At 32.7% G+C, this 15,883-nt stretch overlaps 2 protein-coding genes across 3 annotated transcripts; one reads left to right on the top strand and one right to left on the bottom strand.

Moving 5' to 3' along the window:
- Positions 1-336: 336 nt before the first annotated feature.
- On the top strand, positions 337-2,716 carry LOC100254522 (large ribosomal subunit protein P2). The gene is made up of 4 exons (XM_002282989.5): positions 337-470; positions 585-688; positions 1,917-2,146; positions 2,476-2,716. The coding sequence occupies exons 2-4, from the start codon at positions 601-603 to the stop codon at positions 2,500-2,502; spliced, it is 345 nt and encodes a 114-aa protein (XP_002283025.1). The 5' UTR covers positions 337-470; positions 585-600; the 3' UTR covers positions 2,503-2,716.
- A 1,439-nt stretch (positions 2,717-4,155) lies between these two features.
- Positions 4,156-12,273, bottom strand: LOC100233035 (monodehydroascorbate reductase). Of its 2 annotated transcripts, XM_010655429.3 has the most exons (11): positions 11,839-12,273; positions 11,687-11,760; positions 10,666-10,737; positions 9,642-9,693; positions 8,973-9,053; positions 8,683-8,801; positions 8,323-8,542; positions 6,680-6,798; positions 6,466-6,591; positions 5,354-5,494; positions 4,156-4,665 (listed from the first exon to the last, which is right to left on the bottom strand). In XM_010655429.3, exons 2-11 carry the CDS (start codon positions 11,735-11,737, stop codon positions 4,342-4,344), a joined length of 1,305 nt encoding a protein of 434 aa, XP_010653731.1. In that variant the 5' UTR covers positions 11,738-11,760; positions 11,839-12,273; the 3' UTR covers positions 4,156-4,341.
- Between the last annotated feature and the right edge of the window lie 3,610 nt (positions 12,274-15,883).

Raw genomic sequence — 15,883 nt, 5'->3', positions numbered from 1 at the left:
TCAGCGTGTTGCATGAATATTATTTTAAGCAGGAATTAATAATTATTTTTAAATATTCACTTAAATATAGACATAGATATAACTTTCATACATTTTTCTTTTCTTTAAGCAGAACCATTTACATTGGATTAAGCGTGGTAGGAATTTCTTGTGGGCTCATGCTCCCGGGCCAACGACGTCCGTACCCAAATATTTGAATTTTTAGTTCCCCAGTATTGGGCCAAAGTAGCCCGCATAAGCTCAAAGGTGGGCTACCGGGCTTAACAACCCATTCCCTAACTGAGGTTCCAAACTTGCAAAACAATTATTAACGGACCTGATTCCTATTAGCCCAGTCCACTAAGAGCGGCCCGGCGCAGTAACCCGTGCGCACCTAAAACCCTAGGTTTATATAATGGATCAAAAACCGACTCCTTCCTCTCCTCTGCATCCTCATTTCTCCAACTTCTAAGCTTCGGCAGCTGCACCCGGTAGTCTCTCTTTCCCTCTATCTCTTTATCTCTGTCTCTCCAAATCTGTAAACATGTTAATATTTGGGTTTGTTGTTACTAATTTTGTTTGTTTGTTTGTTTGCGGGGATATAGCTTGTTTAGAGCAGAGATGAAGGTGATAGCTGCGTATTTGTTAGCTGTGTTAGGAGGGAACACCTGTCCTTCTGCCAATGATTTGAAGGACATTCTTGGCTCCGGTAACCCTATTTTTGGTTTTTTCTTTCTTCATTTTTCTTTGGATTTCATTCTTCTTAATTTAGATTGCATTTGGATCTCTATTATCGTCAATGTTGAATCATGCAACGTTGCTATATCTTTTCGAGAATTAGATCGGTTTTTTTTTATATATATTTTTGTCTGTTATATTCTATGGGCTTTCTGTTTTGCTTCATCAGACTCCATGAGTGGAAAAAGTCTTTATGTTTCTTTAAAAAAAAAGGTAAAATGCTCTGAAAAATTGGATTTGGGAATTGGAGTCTAGAGAGGCCGTTGCAAGAAAATGAAAAGTAAAATAAAAACAAAATCGCAAAATCAGACTAAGGATTGAGGAGTTGGAGTTCATACGGGCAGTTTAGTACTGTGAATTGAATCCCATTTGTTGGTTGTCCAGAAGCAAATTGCTATTTGATTCAGTGTAAGTTTCATATGAATTAAATCCTACTTGTTGGTTGTCTTGGGATGAATGGCTGCTTGGTGGAGTTTAGGCTTTAATCTGTGACCTAAATCCCAATTATTGTTTGTCTTGCAGCCTAGGTTATAGTAACAAAGTGAGGAGTGTTGTAATGTTGCTACATTTCTTTGACTTTCTTGTTTGCAACTCAGAAATTAGTTGAGTCCATTTTCCCAGAATGTCCACAGCCATACACCCATTCAACATTTACTCTTTTTTATTTTTATTTTTATGATTTGTGTAGTGGTAAATGCAAAAATGTGAAAAAGTGAATGGAGTTTTTCCCCCTTTTTCCAAAACTGTTGATTTAGATTCCTTTTAATTTATTCCTGAGTTTTTGTTTTTAACTCGGAGAATTGTCATTTGGGGCAAGCCATAATAAGGGTGCTCTCACTATTAGCTATGGTTCACCCCTTCAATTGGCACTCTTATGATATATTTGCTTCACCACACATCATGTTCAATGTTTGACAGAGAGTTGAGAATGGGACACATATGGGGACCTGTATACAGTGAATGACATTTGTATATAAATATTATCTATGACATTCATTTCTTAGGAGAACTCATAGATGAGAGGTTTCTCTGAATAGCTTTTGCCTTCTAATTGTATGCCTGCGAGTCATCAATAAGGAGACTTTGAAATGTTAAAAAAAGGTTATAAACATGATGTTATGCGCTCTATTTTTGACAATTTTGTCCCTGGTAGTATGAACTACTGTTGCTGAAGTGGAATATATCCTTTTACTATACAGTTGGAGCTGAAGCTGATGACGATAGAATTGAGCTTCTTCTCTCAGAAGTTAAGGGCAAAGATATAACAGAGCTTATTGCATCTGGGCGAGAGAAGTTGGCCTCAGTTCCTTCTGGTGGTGGTGTTGCAGTGGCTGCAACTGCTGTTGGTGGTGCTAGTGGTGGCGGTGCTCCAGCTGCACCTGAGCCAAAGAAAGAAGAAAAGGTTGAAGAGAAAGAAGAATCAGACGATGTAAGCCTTACTCAATGTTACTGCATTTAGTTTAAGATTTTTCAAAAATTGCTGATCTTGATCCTTCTTTCTAAGAAATATATCTGCATCATAGACTTCATTAACATGCATTAGAATGGTTGATAAGACATACACTGGGTGGGTGGTAAATCTCAACTTAGACTTACCATCATATGGCTTATTCATATAGGTTACTATCATAACAGTCATGTCACTATTAGTGACAAGCTACTTTCCACATGTTTGATTATTGTCCCTTTTTCATGTTTATATTTTTTTAAATTTAAAATTTTTATTTTATTAATTTTCTTACTTTCAACTTGCTGCAGGATATGGGCTTCAGTCTCTTCGACTAAGGGGTTGAAACACTTGCCAGGCTTCAGTCTCTTCCTATCAATTATAGCTTTTAGTTAAATGTTAAAATTTTTTGTTCTGCAGATTGAGTGTAGTTCTTGGTTCATAGTTAATAGAAGACTAATCTGATGAGAAAAAAAGATGTTGCAGTTTCTCAAGTAATGTTGGATTTGACTTTTGATTTATGAATATTATGAGTCTTTGTCATTTTCGAAATTTTTTTTTTTTTTTTTGACCTGCCCTTTGTATGAGGAAATTGCTCACAACTGTGTGATGATTGCGTGTAGAATTCCTTATAGCTTTGTGGCTTATACATAGCAGGGTTTTTGGAAAAATAAATATGCAGTGCAATGGACAACTTTTGGAGAATAACCTTTGTTCATTCATGAAGATTCTCTCTTTAGATCTAAAGTTGCTTCTCCAGAGTTCCCAATGTCGGAGACTTAGGCTTTGTTTGATAATTGTTTTCAATAATAGTTTTCTGTATTTTTTTTAAATAAAAAAATTGTAAAACACTTTTGACAATCAGAAATTGTTTTTTGTTTTTGTTTTTTATTATTAGAAAACATGATGTTTTTAGAGAACATTTTTAGTCGTTTTCAATTGTTTTTTGAAAGTTGTTTTAAAGAATAATTATATAAATATATATAATTATAAAAAATAAAGCTATGGACATAAAAATTGTTTTTAAAAATATTAAATATAGGTTTAAAACAATTTTAGATTCTTAAATAGACTTTTATTCTATAAAACATTAGAGAATAGTTTTCAAAAACTGTTTTTAAAAACTATTTTTTCATAATTGTTTTCAAAAACAGTTACCAACAGTTGCTAAAAAAGGATGAAGAAAATTATTGAAATTAATATATTTATATATAGTTATAAGTCATCATTTGTTTAAGAAAATTATAGCTAATGTAAAATTTTTAAAATGGAATAATTTTTTTTAAATAAATGAATTATGCATATAAAAATTATTTATATATTTATAGTATCAAGTTAATGAAAGAAAACATTTTATTAATTAAAAAAACCAACTTTCAAATATGTTTTTTATTTTATTTATTCTAAAAAACTTTTTTATTAACTCAAATAAACATGTTTTTTTTTTTTTGTTTTTAAAAACAAAAAAAACTATTTTCCATAATTCAATTCCCAAACACAATTTTTTTTTTTGAAAGCATAAAAAATTATTTTTAAAAGCTGTTTTCAAAAACTATTTTTAAAAACTGTTTTCATGACAATTTTAAAAAACAATAACCAAACATTAGAAGTTTTTAGGACAGGCTATTTGGTTGTATTCTTAACTGTATGAGCTACAGTTCTGAAAATTTGTCCAAAGGCTACCCATAATTTAAGATGTCAATTATACTTATTTTCTTGTTTAAATTATTTGCATCATTTTCACGGTCTGAAAAGTGATAAATAGATTTGTTATTTGTTTTTCCTGCTCTTTTGAGGAATAAGCATTACCGTTTCTCACAGGCGACCTGTCAAAAAGGAGCTCAACAAAGGCTTCTCCTTAATAAACACAAAGATTCCAGGGTACCCAATAACATTATTCTCAAGAAAATAAAACAGTACGGTGAATGTATTTATTCCAGCACAGACCTGCAAATTAATCTAGATTAGAGATAGCTAACTCAGTTACAAACTTATGACAAGGTGAATCTTATATCATACCAACGATTAGAATTTAGATCACATAACAGCCCTGAAGGGAACTGCTATGAACAATCCTCATTCTAAACAACCCCAAGCAGACCAACAGAACAAGCCAGCGAAAAAAAAAAAAAAACCATCCAGATTCATTCATTTTGTCCCCCATATTCTGGAGGATCTCAAATCTTACAGGCAAAGGTGAGACCTTCCTTAGTCAGTTGATCCAGATTCTCAACTGCAGGTTGGAGCCTTGCAACTTTGGCAATAGCCGTGTTCTCTTCAGGAGTCCCACCCTCCAGAAATGCTCCCACCACTTTCCCATCTTTGATCCAATAGGTTCCAAACTTGGCCTTTGGTGATGCTGGATTATTGTCTCCAAATAGCACTGTTTCACCCACATTGTCACCATAGAACTGCCAGGACAGATCAAAGGCACGAGAGTAGAAGTATGGAAGGTAGTCATACTCCTCAACTGATTTCCCTTCCTCACTTGCCTTGATTGCCTGCATAAACAAGCCAGAAGTAATTCACTGATTCACTCCTAAAAATGCATATCTAATGTATATTTTGAGCACCTAAGGAATGATCATGGCAGAAAAAAAGGAAATGTTACCAAGAATAAAAAACAGTACATATGAATTTAGAAGAAACCCCACACCAAATATTTCGGAACAGTAAAATTTTCCTCCATTTTTGATAGAAATGTTTCACTTTGGCTTCTGTTTTTAGCTAAAATATTATCTTCATGATCTAGTTTGCAAGGGATGCATCATATTGACAAAAAGTATAAAATAAAAACTACAACTCAAAGCCCAGATGTTCAAAAAATTACTTTGACAAGTCCAGTGGTTTGCATAATCCAAATTTACTATTCTGTCCTGGATTTTGGATAGGGGAGATGTCATCTTTCTTCATTAGGAAAAGAATAAACGAGGACAGATTATAGGAAACTGAAGCTGGAGCTAACCTAGTATGGTTCCAGCATATGTCATATCTTACATCTTTGAAAGTTGGATGTGATAGCTAGAAATTTGTTAATGGAGCCAATTTGATAAAGAACTTGGTAGGCCATCTTTAGTCACCAATTACTCCAGAACAATGTATTTTTGGTAACTTCACCCAATTAGCAGATTAAACAAATCAACTAAGATGGTTCATAAAAGTAACTAAGCATAAAGAAAAGTCGCATACCTTGACAGCTTGCTCAGCTGATTTCCGGGCATGGTCGACATGTTCAACTCTTCTAATTTCATTGTACAATTTCAGTGGGAAAGTAGCAACATCTCCCACAGCATATACATCAGGAACACTTGTTTTGAAGAATTCATCAGTCTGCAGTCAAAGATCAGAGTGATGACCTCAAGTTTTCAAAAATGCTATCCAAGACATCAAACTAGCTATAGATATGTATAACTCATTATTTTGGGACGACATGCTGTTGAAAATGAGATCAAATGCATGTGTTATAGAATGGGTATGGTACAATGACTATCATAATTGCTCACATATCTAAAACTGGACAATCAACTTGAAAACACTATCCAGTGTCCTGGTAATGGTGTTTAAAAGAAATATGCCTAAGGTTGTCATTGGTTCTTGCCACTTTTCTTTTATTTTTTCCTTTGAAAAAAGGAAAAAAAAAACAAACAAACAAACAAACTATCATGAATGACTAACCAGTATCCAAACTAATTAAGCCTTCTATTGGCAGAGTTTCTTTAAGAGGCCTGACCAGAAATTTGCAACAAAAATAAGATATTGAGTAACAAATTCTAAAGAATGTTTGGGCCTACCATGAAGATATGTTACAGAAGACATTGGAAATGATATCATCTTTCAAATCATTCAAATGAATCTTTGTTTTTATCAACCCTAGTTTAAAATTGAAGGCACATCAGGTGTTCAGTCAATGACCTAGTTTTTCAATTTGGTGACAATCATAATGTCTCCATACTTGTATCTTACACTAACAACTCGTATCTTGTAAGTGCACCAAAAAATACAGTGGACTGATTAACTTTTCATATGAAATCAAAAGCACCCCTGACAATATGAGCTTATTAACAAATTCACTTATTGCTGTGCAACTTAACAAAATGAATTAATTTCCATGGGACATCCAAATGGCCACTTGATGCTTGGTTGCAAGAATTGTAAATATATTTCAGAATGTTTAACCAGTAGCTTGATATAAAATAAGAAATTGATCAATATATTAAAATAGAGATTCTACAAAGAAGGACCAATAATAAAATACTTAGAAGAAAAACAGGAGGCTCTATCTGATGCATATATCTACTAACCTTAATTCCACCTTTCTCCTCTTCCACCTGTCCTTTGAATAATGTTGTAAGGGGTCTTCCACCAACACCAACAACAACAATGTCAGCTTCCAGCACCCTACCATCCTTAAGTTTCACTTCCTTTACCTGAATGATAAGACTCAAATTGCTACATAAAAGGCTTTTGCTCCCAAATAAATACTAAAATTAACATATCAGATGTCCAAGAAATTACCTCTCCATTTGCATCAGAGGTAAACCCAACTGCTACTGTTCCCTTGATAATTTTGATTCCTTTATTAGCATAATAACCCTCATAAAAAGCAGCTATACCAGCAGTGAAAAGCCGAGGCACTGCAAGAACATGACCTAGGTAAGGTAACCATGAATCCAGTGGTGGAACCAAAATTTTTTTGTGAGGGGGGGCAAAATAAAATATTTGTGTATTATAATAAATATAAATAAATTTTCATATTTTAGAAATGGTAGCATTGGTATCATTCAATAAAATAAGTAATTATTAATATTAGTTATAAAAGAAAAGAAGAATTTATAATAGGGTTATTTGATTAAAAGGGTTAGTGAAAACCCATTTTTTGAATTTAACCCTTTGTCCTTTTTTTTGTCTCATTTTAACAAAAATACCTTGCCATTTTCTTGTAGGAATAACGTTTTTTTTTAAATCTACATGTAAATACTTGAAATGATAAAATGACATTTATGTCAAAAATGAGTTATTTTTCAAGTAAAAACATAGGAGGTGCTAAATTCACAATTTGGGGATTATTCCATCCCTTTAACCAAATATTTCTTTATAATATGATAAATTAAATAACAAAAAGACTAAAAACATTGATAGGAAAGTCTTAGATTTTATTAAAAGTTCATCAAAAAAATTCCAATACCATTGTGAATTTTTTTTAAAAAGATAATAAGAAATTTGACCAAAATTTTAGAAATATTTTGCTAGAGAACTTTTAGAAAAAATTTAATAAATTTACTAAAAAATTTAATAAACTTACTAATAAATTTTTTGAATTTTTTTAAATAATTAAATATAAATCACTTAGTAATGATAAAATTTTTATTTAAAAGTTATATATGATGTAAGTATAGTGTCATTATTAAAACTTAGGTAGTCAACTCTAAATTAATAAATGTTTGATTAAACCTAAAAATCTAAACATTTTTAAAAATATTAAAATTAAATTAAAAATAAGCTACCAATAAAAAAGATATTTAATAAAATATCAAATATTTAAACAAAATTAAATTTCATCAACAATTAAATAACATATATATGAATAATTGTGTGCATATTCATGAATTAACAACTACTAAATTAAAACCTAAAAGGCACAACAAAAAAAAAACATTTAATAAAATATCAAATACAAAAATATAAAAAATAAATTTTTTTAGATTTATTTTGCGTATATTAGTAGTTAAATAAATTTAATTTTATTAACATTAAATAAAATTAAAAATACAAACAAACAAATATTTTATAAAACTAATTCAATATTCATGCTTATCTAATTTTTTATTCTATCTATTTTCTTTTTCACACACAAGATTATTTTTAGAGGGGGCAAACTTGCGTTTCTATTTTTTTAACTTTCTAAAATTCCTAAATCAACAAAGGAAAAATTTTATTTTTAAAATTTGAGGGAGGACATGTGCCCCCCCTGAGCCTATGGTGGTTCTGTTCCTGCATGGATCTACTAAGTACTGACTGAATCCAACAAAAATTTCTGAGTTTTCCTATGTTAACTTTAAGCAACATTAGTTGGAACCCTTAAATCTTTAAGGACAAACAAAGAATCTAGCAGTCAGAACCAGAATACAGGATCAGTTCATTGGTAATTCTATACTTACTGCACCATGGTTCTGGATAAACCATGCAAACATCTAAGTTGTTGATTTTCATCACTGCACTAAGCTCGAGACCAATGTACCCCCCTCCAACAATCACAGCCTTTCCATTCTTTTTGGCCTTTATTACATCTATAAGCTTGTCAGCATCATTGATTTCTCTCAAGTATAAGATATTTTTTGCATCAGCTCCTTCTACACGAAAGTCAGTTAACCTTATGACCTGCAATTATAACACACAATAATTTGATGTGCTAGAACTGGATACTTCTATTTTTATTTTATTTTTGATAAGTAGAACTGGATACTTCTATTTATATATGTGTTCTTTCTTTTTGGGGGAATTAAAGATATGATATTTACCGTTGAACCAGTTGCAATAATCAAGATGTGATACTTAAAGGTTTCTCCAGCTGCACTTATCAGAGTTTTGGATGCAAGATCTGCTTTCACTATTTCTGTACTAAGGATCAATTCTATACCTGCAATCCAAAGATAGGTGGTTAGTGAAAACGTGCTATTAAGGCAATTCTGTAATTTGGTGATTTTTGTGCAAACACATTCATATATTACTAAAAGAGATTGATTTTGCTTCAAACAATCCAAATATATCTAATAAATAGAATTCAGCAAAATATGCAAAAAAGTATTACCTTTCTCTTTATACCACTCAGGAAGAAGTCTCTCTCCTCCGCTTCCAACACAAACATGAAATCCAGGAAGTCTTGCAGCTCCTGCAAAAGTCATGCCCTCTTAATGTCCACTATATTGGAGAAGCTAGGAAATAAAATAAACCAAGTGAATGGATAAAGCTAGATGCAGTGATACATAATAGCATTCAAGCTAATAAAACATATGCTTATAGAAAACTGACAAATTAATATGTTAAAGAAATATTGCAAGGTCCATGGAAACACACAAAACATCCTCGATCTAATATCAGTCTTTCTCAAAAGAAATGAAAGTGTTTTTTTACAAAATACTCAAAATAAATACATCAAGATACTAAAGATCCACAAATAAGACAGTCATAAGATATAACTATGGTAAAACTACCCTCTTTGCACAGGAACTTAGTTTTATTAGCTTTGATCATACCACAAACAAGTTAACTTCTTTTGCAGTGCCAGAATGAAATGAGTTTATTTGCCAGAGGTTCAGACTGTAGCCTAGGTTTACATTCCTCAGATTCATGGTACATAAGTCATATTAATTCTCATCGGGGTGCTGCAATGTAGCAAGTTACTTATCAAATTCAGAAGTACAAATGTAGGTTAGAATTTAAATTTCTGGAGTTCATGCGCACAAATCACATAACTTACCCTCAGGAAATAGGTAGGCTTTGCTAAGCGCAGGACGTTCATAAGGAGCAACCTGGAAGTGAACACAAGTCAGTAGCAAAAATAAAGGAAACTAATAATCTATGGAGCACCAAGATACAGTGCAACCAAAACCTAAAACAGGTGGATTTTAGAATAAATGTATGATATAAAGAGAGCAATCGCATAAAGGACTCCCAGCATTAATCCAAGCAATTTCATCAATCAAAATTATTTTAAAATATAACATTAAAGGTGTTGTGATGTGGCACAAAAATATACATGCCCAGCACGTGAGATAGTTTTGGTGTGTGTGTGGCAGCCCTCTCTGAATAATATTCCTTGTTTAGTTTCCAGCTGGAAGGTTGTTATGTAAGGTTTTTATTCAGTGTGATGCAAGTGTATAAAACACGGTTTCACAGCTAGGTTTTCTAGTGCTCTGTTTTAAGCAAAAAAGAGAGGTTGTAAAGAGGGCTATGTGCTGAAAGGGCTGAGTACGGAGTTGTGCTGTAATTTTTCTCTCCGTTTTTCTCTCTAGTGGATTGGTTCTTCTATTGTTCCCGTGGATGTAGGCTTGAACAAGCTGAATGACATAAATCCTGTGTTGATGCTCTTCATCTTTTGTTCTTCTTTCTCATTAGATCATTGATTGTTTGTTTCTTGAGAAACATCATTTTCTTGCTGTTTTTAACAAAAGGTTTTGATTTTGTCATAATTCAGGTTTTATCCACACCTTAGCTATCTTGAAGATTAATGTATAGCAGAAAGTGTCTCATATGGCAATAAAAATCTGGAAACTCATTTCAAAATGACTGGTAGAATTGTATCTGAGGACCAAATGTTTGGCCATACCATGCTACAACAACTCCAAGAAAAAGTGTTTAATGGTTAACACTTAGCAAGTGAAGTTGTTCTACATGAAGCAATGCGTTGAATGATCAAAAACAAAATAACCCATAAAGCAATCATCAAATGTTAATTCAAAAATCAAAATCATAAGAATATAAAGATATACAAAAATGCATACCGCCTCTTTGGAAATAATTGCCAGTTCCCCTGGCTTAACCCCTTGCTTGGCAAACTCCCTAGCTGCATATCCCTGAAAGCACATAAACAAACATTTTAGTCAAGATAACAAAAAATATGTGGCATTTATACTGCACATAATATAACACATAGAATAGACAAGGCTGGTTCCTTTTTGATAATGAATGTTTCCACAATATTTTGAAAGGAATACTGATAGAAACTTTGCTAAAGAAATCTGTATGAGATGTAGCTGATGTACATAAGCAGTTGGAGGAAAAATGAAAGAGGGACAAGCATGGCAATTTGCAACTTCATTAGAGGTGCTGCTACTGAAACCATCTTAGCTTTCATAGAGAATGCACCCGAACATTGTCATCAGGAACACACGCATAATAGTGAAAGCTTAGCCCGCACTAATTGGCATAAGTTGCTTAGGTAAAGCAACCAATGAAGCAATTTGAAGTTTTAAGATTTTCAGAAAACTAAAGACTCAAATTAAGTAAAAAAAACTGCAGAAACTTCATCAAGTTCAATTTTGGCGTTTCATAATATCAAGAACCAATCAACTGAAAAAAAAAAAAAAAAATAGCGATTCAATTTCGCTACTATCTTATTTTCTTGCCTTAGCAACGAAATACATACCTACAGAACCAGACCATGACTTTACTGTTTCACATTAGAAAATTTTGAACAGTTAATTACAGACCAATACACCTTTAAATTCTCCCTATCACTGATCCTACCAAGAAGAGGAGCTCATTGTTCTATAATCAGTCCCGGTTGCAGCTTTTGTACTACACTCAACATTACAGAACGAAATTCAACAGAATCTATCGCGAATAAAATAGTCAAAAATTCAGATCTACAAACATAAAACAAGGATCGGATACGAATTTCTGAAAAAATTTAGCCAAATCACTTCACAAATATATCAACAAATCAGAGAAAAAAAATAGACTAAATTCCCAAAAGAAAAAAAAAAAAATCATATGAAATGAAATAGGGAGAAGAAAAGTTACAGCAGAAACGCCACCGCCGAGGATCACGTATTTAAAATGCTTCTCCGCCATGGATTGACCGATCGATGATGTATCTGCAAAACCAGTGTTGGGTTTGTTGGTCCGGCTTATGGGATCTAATATTTATATGCGTTAAATCGTCATTGGCTGACCGTCGATTTATGGTAATGTTCTGGGAACACGAGTCGTACACGTGGCCAATATCCCACCGTTCATCGCCGCTGACTCTTCAGACGCCACGACATCTTCTCCGGTGAACGGATTAGAATAGTGGTTTTCTATATTACCAAAAGAAAAACAAATCCCTAATTTGAGATTTTATCTGGTGCGGAGTTCCGGTTACCATCAAAAGAGAAACCATCCTTTTAGGATCTAGACTGGGTTTGAATTTGATCAAACCCTTATGGAAACCATGTACTAATCTAAAATTAAAACGTATTTGCTCCAAATTTGATATGTCCCATCACACAATGACAATTAAGTTAAATGTCTGCGTACAAAATCTTGTAACATGAGGCGAGGAAGAGACTATAGCGGATGTTCTCTTCATTGATTCTGGGCCAAGAAGTCTGACGTCATTGGTGATGGCAGCGATCATTCTAGTTCCGGATAGATATTACTATACGTGTGAAAGGTTGTGATTCCTTTCATACCAACTTATCTTTTTTTAAATAATTTATTGTTGCTTTAATTTACCCACTAACCCCTTGCCTTATTTAGATTTAATAAATTACCAAATTATATTTCATAACATGGAAAATTTAAAAAAAATTAGCAAAAATGTATCCGTTTATTTGGTAATGATATAAATAAAACGATTGCACTAATTTGTTGTCATTTCATCCCTGAGCCCATCGGAATATAACGAGTGGTGTAAAGGCCCAGCAGGGTAGGATGTGGGCCGGGCTCACCCACCATGAGCCCAAAGAAGACTATAATTCGACCAAAATAAAATCAAGCTATTGCATCAGCTCTACAAAGTTGGGGGCCTTGGGGCTAAGTGAGGTGGTCGATAGCTGATAGTAGGGGTCTCCAACGGGCGGGCCGGGCCGGGCCGGGCCGTAAATAGGAGGCCCGCGGCCCAGCTCGGGCCGGGCCTATGGGCCCGTTGACTGGTCAACGGGCCGGGCCGGACCAGGGAAAAATCTTCGGCCCGCGGCCCGACCTATGAGCCCGCGGGCTGGGCGGGCTGGGCTGCGGGCCGGGCTGGCGGGCCAAGCCTTGGGCTTTTTTAAATAAGCCAAAAGGCTTTAGAAATGAATGGAGAGGGGGGGATTCGAACCCCTCCCCTCATGGTTCAAAGTAAAGGCTCTAACCAACTGAGCCACATTACTTTTGTGTTTAATATTAGAGTTAGTTATATATATATAACATAAAGTATATTATTTTTTTAAAAAAAATTAAAGGCTCCAACGGTCATGTGACCGTTGGAGCTCCAACAGTCCAACCCATGCTCCTAGCTGCCATGTGACCGTTGGGCAATGGTCACATGGCCAATTTTTTTTTTTTTTTTTTTTTTTAAAAAAAAAAACCTTCCTATAAATACATCTTCTCCCTTTTCATTTTTTCATCAAATTCTCTCTATTTCTCTCTCTATTTCATTCTACAATATTTCAATTTTTTTTATTTTTCCCTCAAATTATACAATATTGTTGGTGGTGCAAAACAAGCATTGGTGGCTCCAAGAGTTCAAATTTGCTAGGAATTTCTGCATCGGTTCTCTAATTGAGTAACATACTTCACCCCTACTACTTTATTTTTTTGTTACATTTTTTTTTATATTTATTACTTTATTATTTTTGGCATAATATTTTATCAATAATTATAATATGACAACAAGTGCTTCTTCATCTAGTCCATGTGATGAAATATCATCAAACAAAAAATTTACTTCAAATATATGGAATTTTTTTGATAGAGTAGAAATAATTTTAGAAAATAATAAAAAAGAAATAAAAGCAAAATGTAAAATTTGTAATAAATTTCTTACTGGTGGCTCAAATACAGGCACAAGTCATTTAAAAAGACATCACGAAAATTGTAAAACTAAAAATAATGTAGATATTAGAAATTATATGCAATTAGGTAAAAATGAAAGTGGAAATTTAAAAACATTTTCTTATGATGAATCTAACTGTCGTGAAGAAATGATTGATTATATAATAAGAGCAGAACAACCTTTCAACATGATGGAAACTCATGATTTTGTAGGAACAATTCAACGAGGTATTAATTCTCAATTTAAAGGTTGGTCTGGAAATACAGTTAAAAGAGATATTATGAAAAAATTTTATACACAAAAAGAAATTTTAAAAATTTTTTTTGCAAATTTTGAAGGAAATATTTGTTTAACATCTGATATTTGGACATCTTTAACTCACACTGGTTTTTTATGTATAACTGCTCATTACATTGATAATGAATGGAAATTAAATAAAAGAATAATTTCATTTAAATTAATAAATGCTCCACATAGTGGTAAAAATATAGCAGCTTTAATAAATGAAGAAATTATAAATTTAGGCCTTCGTGATAAAATATTGACAGTAACATTAGATAATGCTGCTAATAATGATGCAGCAATAAATAGACTAAAACTATATTGGCAAGTAAAAGATGATCATGCTAAAATATTTCATGTGCGTTGTTGTGCACATATTTTAAATTTAATTGTAAAGGATGGATTAAAAAATGTTGATGATACATTGGAAAAAATTAGAGGCATTAGTATTAATAGTTCTCAAGCAAAACATGAATTATTTTTTTATTGTTGCAAAATGTTAAATATGAAAAGAAAAAATATAAATTTGGATATGGCCATTAGATGGAATTCCACATATAAACTTTTACAAAATATAGAAAAGTAGTCGAATTATATGAAATACAATTACTTAACAATGATTGTGATGCAGATATTGATGCATTAAGTGATTATGATTGGCATGTTGCGGATCTTTTAAGAGATCTTTTTGAAATTTTTGATACTTCAACAAACATTTTTTGTGGTGTATATTATCCAACTTCAAATCGAGTTATTATGCAAATAACTAATATTTTTATTGTACTTCAAAAATATTTAAGTTTTGAAATATTTAATGATACAATATTTGCAATGATAGAAAAATTTAGAAAATATTGGGGAGAAATACCTTTAATTTTTTATATTGCTTTAATTGTGGACCCTAGATTGAAATTTGAAGCTTTGGATGAATGGTTAACAATTATTTATTTTAATGACCAAATAAAAATTGAAGAAATTAAAAATGAAATAAATTCATTATTATATAATTTATATAACTATTATAAAGAAAAATATGGTAATGATATTAATACTAATAAATTACCACCTACATCTACAAACTCCTCATCTTTTTATAAAGGAGCTCTAGAAATGTTGAAAAGTCGAAAAAAGACAACAAATAGTTCTCCAAATAATACATCTGATTTAGATAAATATCTTAATACTGATATAATTCCATTTGAAGATCAAGAAGATTTTGATATTTTAATATGGTGGAAATCACATCAACACAAATATCCTGTGCTTTCTATAATTGCTCGTGATGTACTAACAGTTCCTGTGAGTACAGTTGCATCAGAAGCTGCTTTTAGTGCAGGTGGAAGAGTTATTAATAAAAAACGATGCAACTTAGCGCCAGACGTTATTGAAGCAGGGATATGTGTAAAAGATTGGGAAATTGCAGAAAAAAGGATGTACGATTCCATTCGAGAAACAGAGATGCTTATCGATATGGAATCTTTAAAACTATCAAGATCTTCATGAATGCATGATAGTTCGCCATCATCGCCAGAAAATAATGACTAAATGTATATTATATTTTTATTTTTATTTTTTGTGGTTGAAAAATACAAATGATTGACAAATAAATAGGTGTCAACCTAGTTGGGATGTATTTATTTTGTAGTGATGTAAAATTTTCCCACATTTTTAAATGTAATTATACATTCAATGAATAAAATTTTGAAATGAATATTTTTTTTAATACTTTTTATTTTTGTAGTTTTTTTTTTAAATGGGCGGGCCTAAGGGCGGGCCTACGGGTCGGGCCGGGCCTAATTTTAGGCCCGCGGCCTGGCCCGCCCATAAACGGGCTCGGGCCGGGCTCGGGCCCGGCGGGCTTGGGCCGGGCCGGGCCTAAAGCGGGCCGCGGGCCGCGGGCTTTTTGGAGACCCCTA

Source organism: Vitis vinifera, chromosome 8 (genome assembly GCF_030704535.1).
Source record: "Vitis vinifera cultivar Pinot Noir 40024 chromosome 8, ASM3070453v1".
NCBI lineage: Eukaryota > Viridiplantae > Streptophyta > Magnoliopsida > Vitales > Vitaceae > Vitis > Vitis vinifera.
Note: the sequence above shows the minus strand (reverse complement) of the source record. Positions and strands in the feature narration are given on the sequence as shown.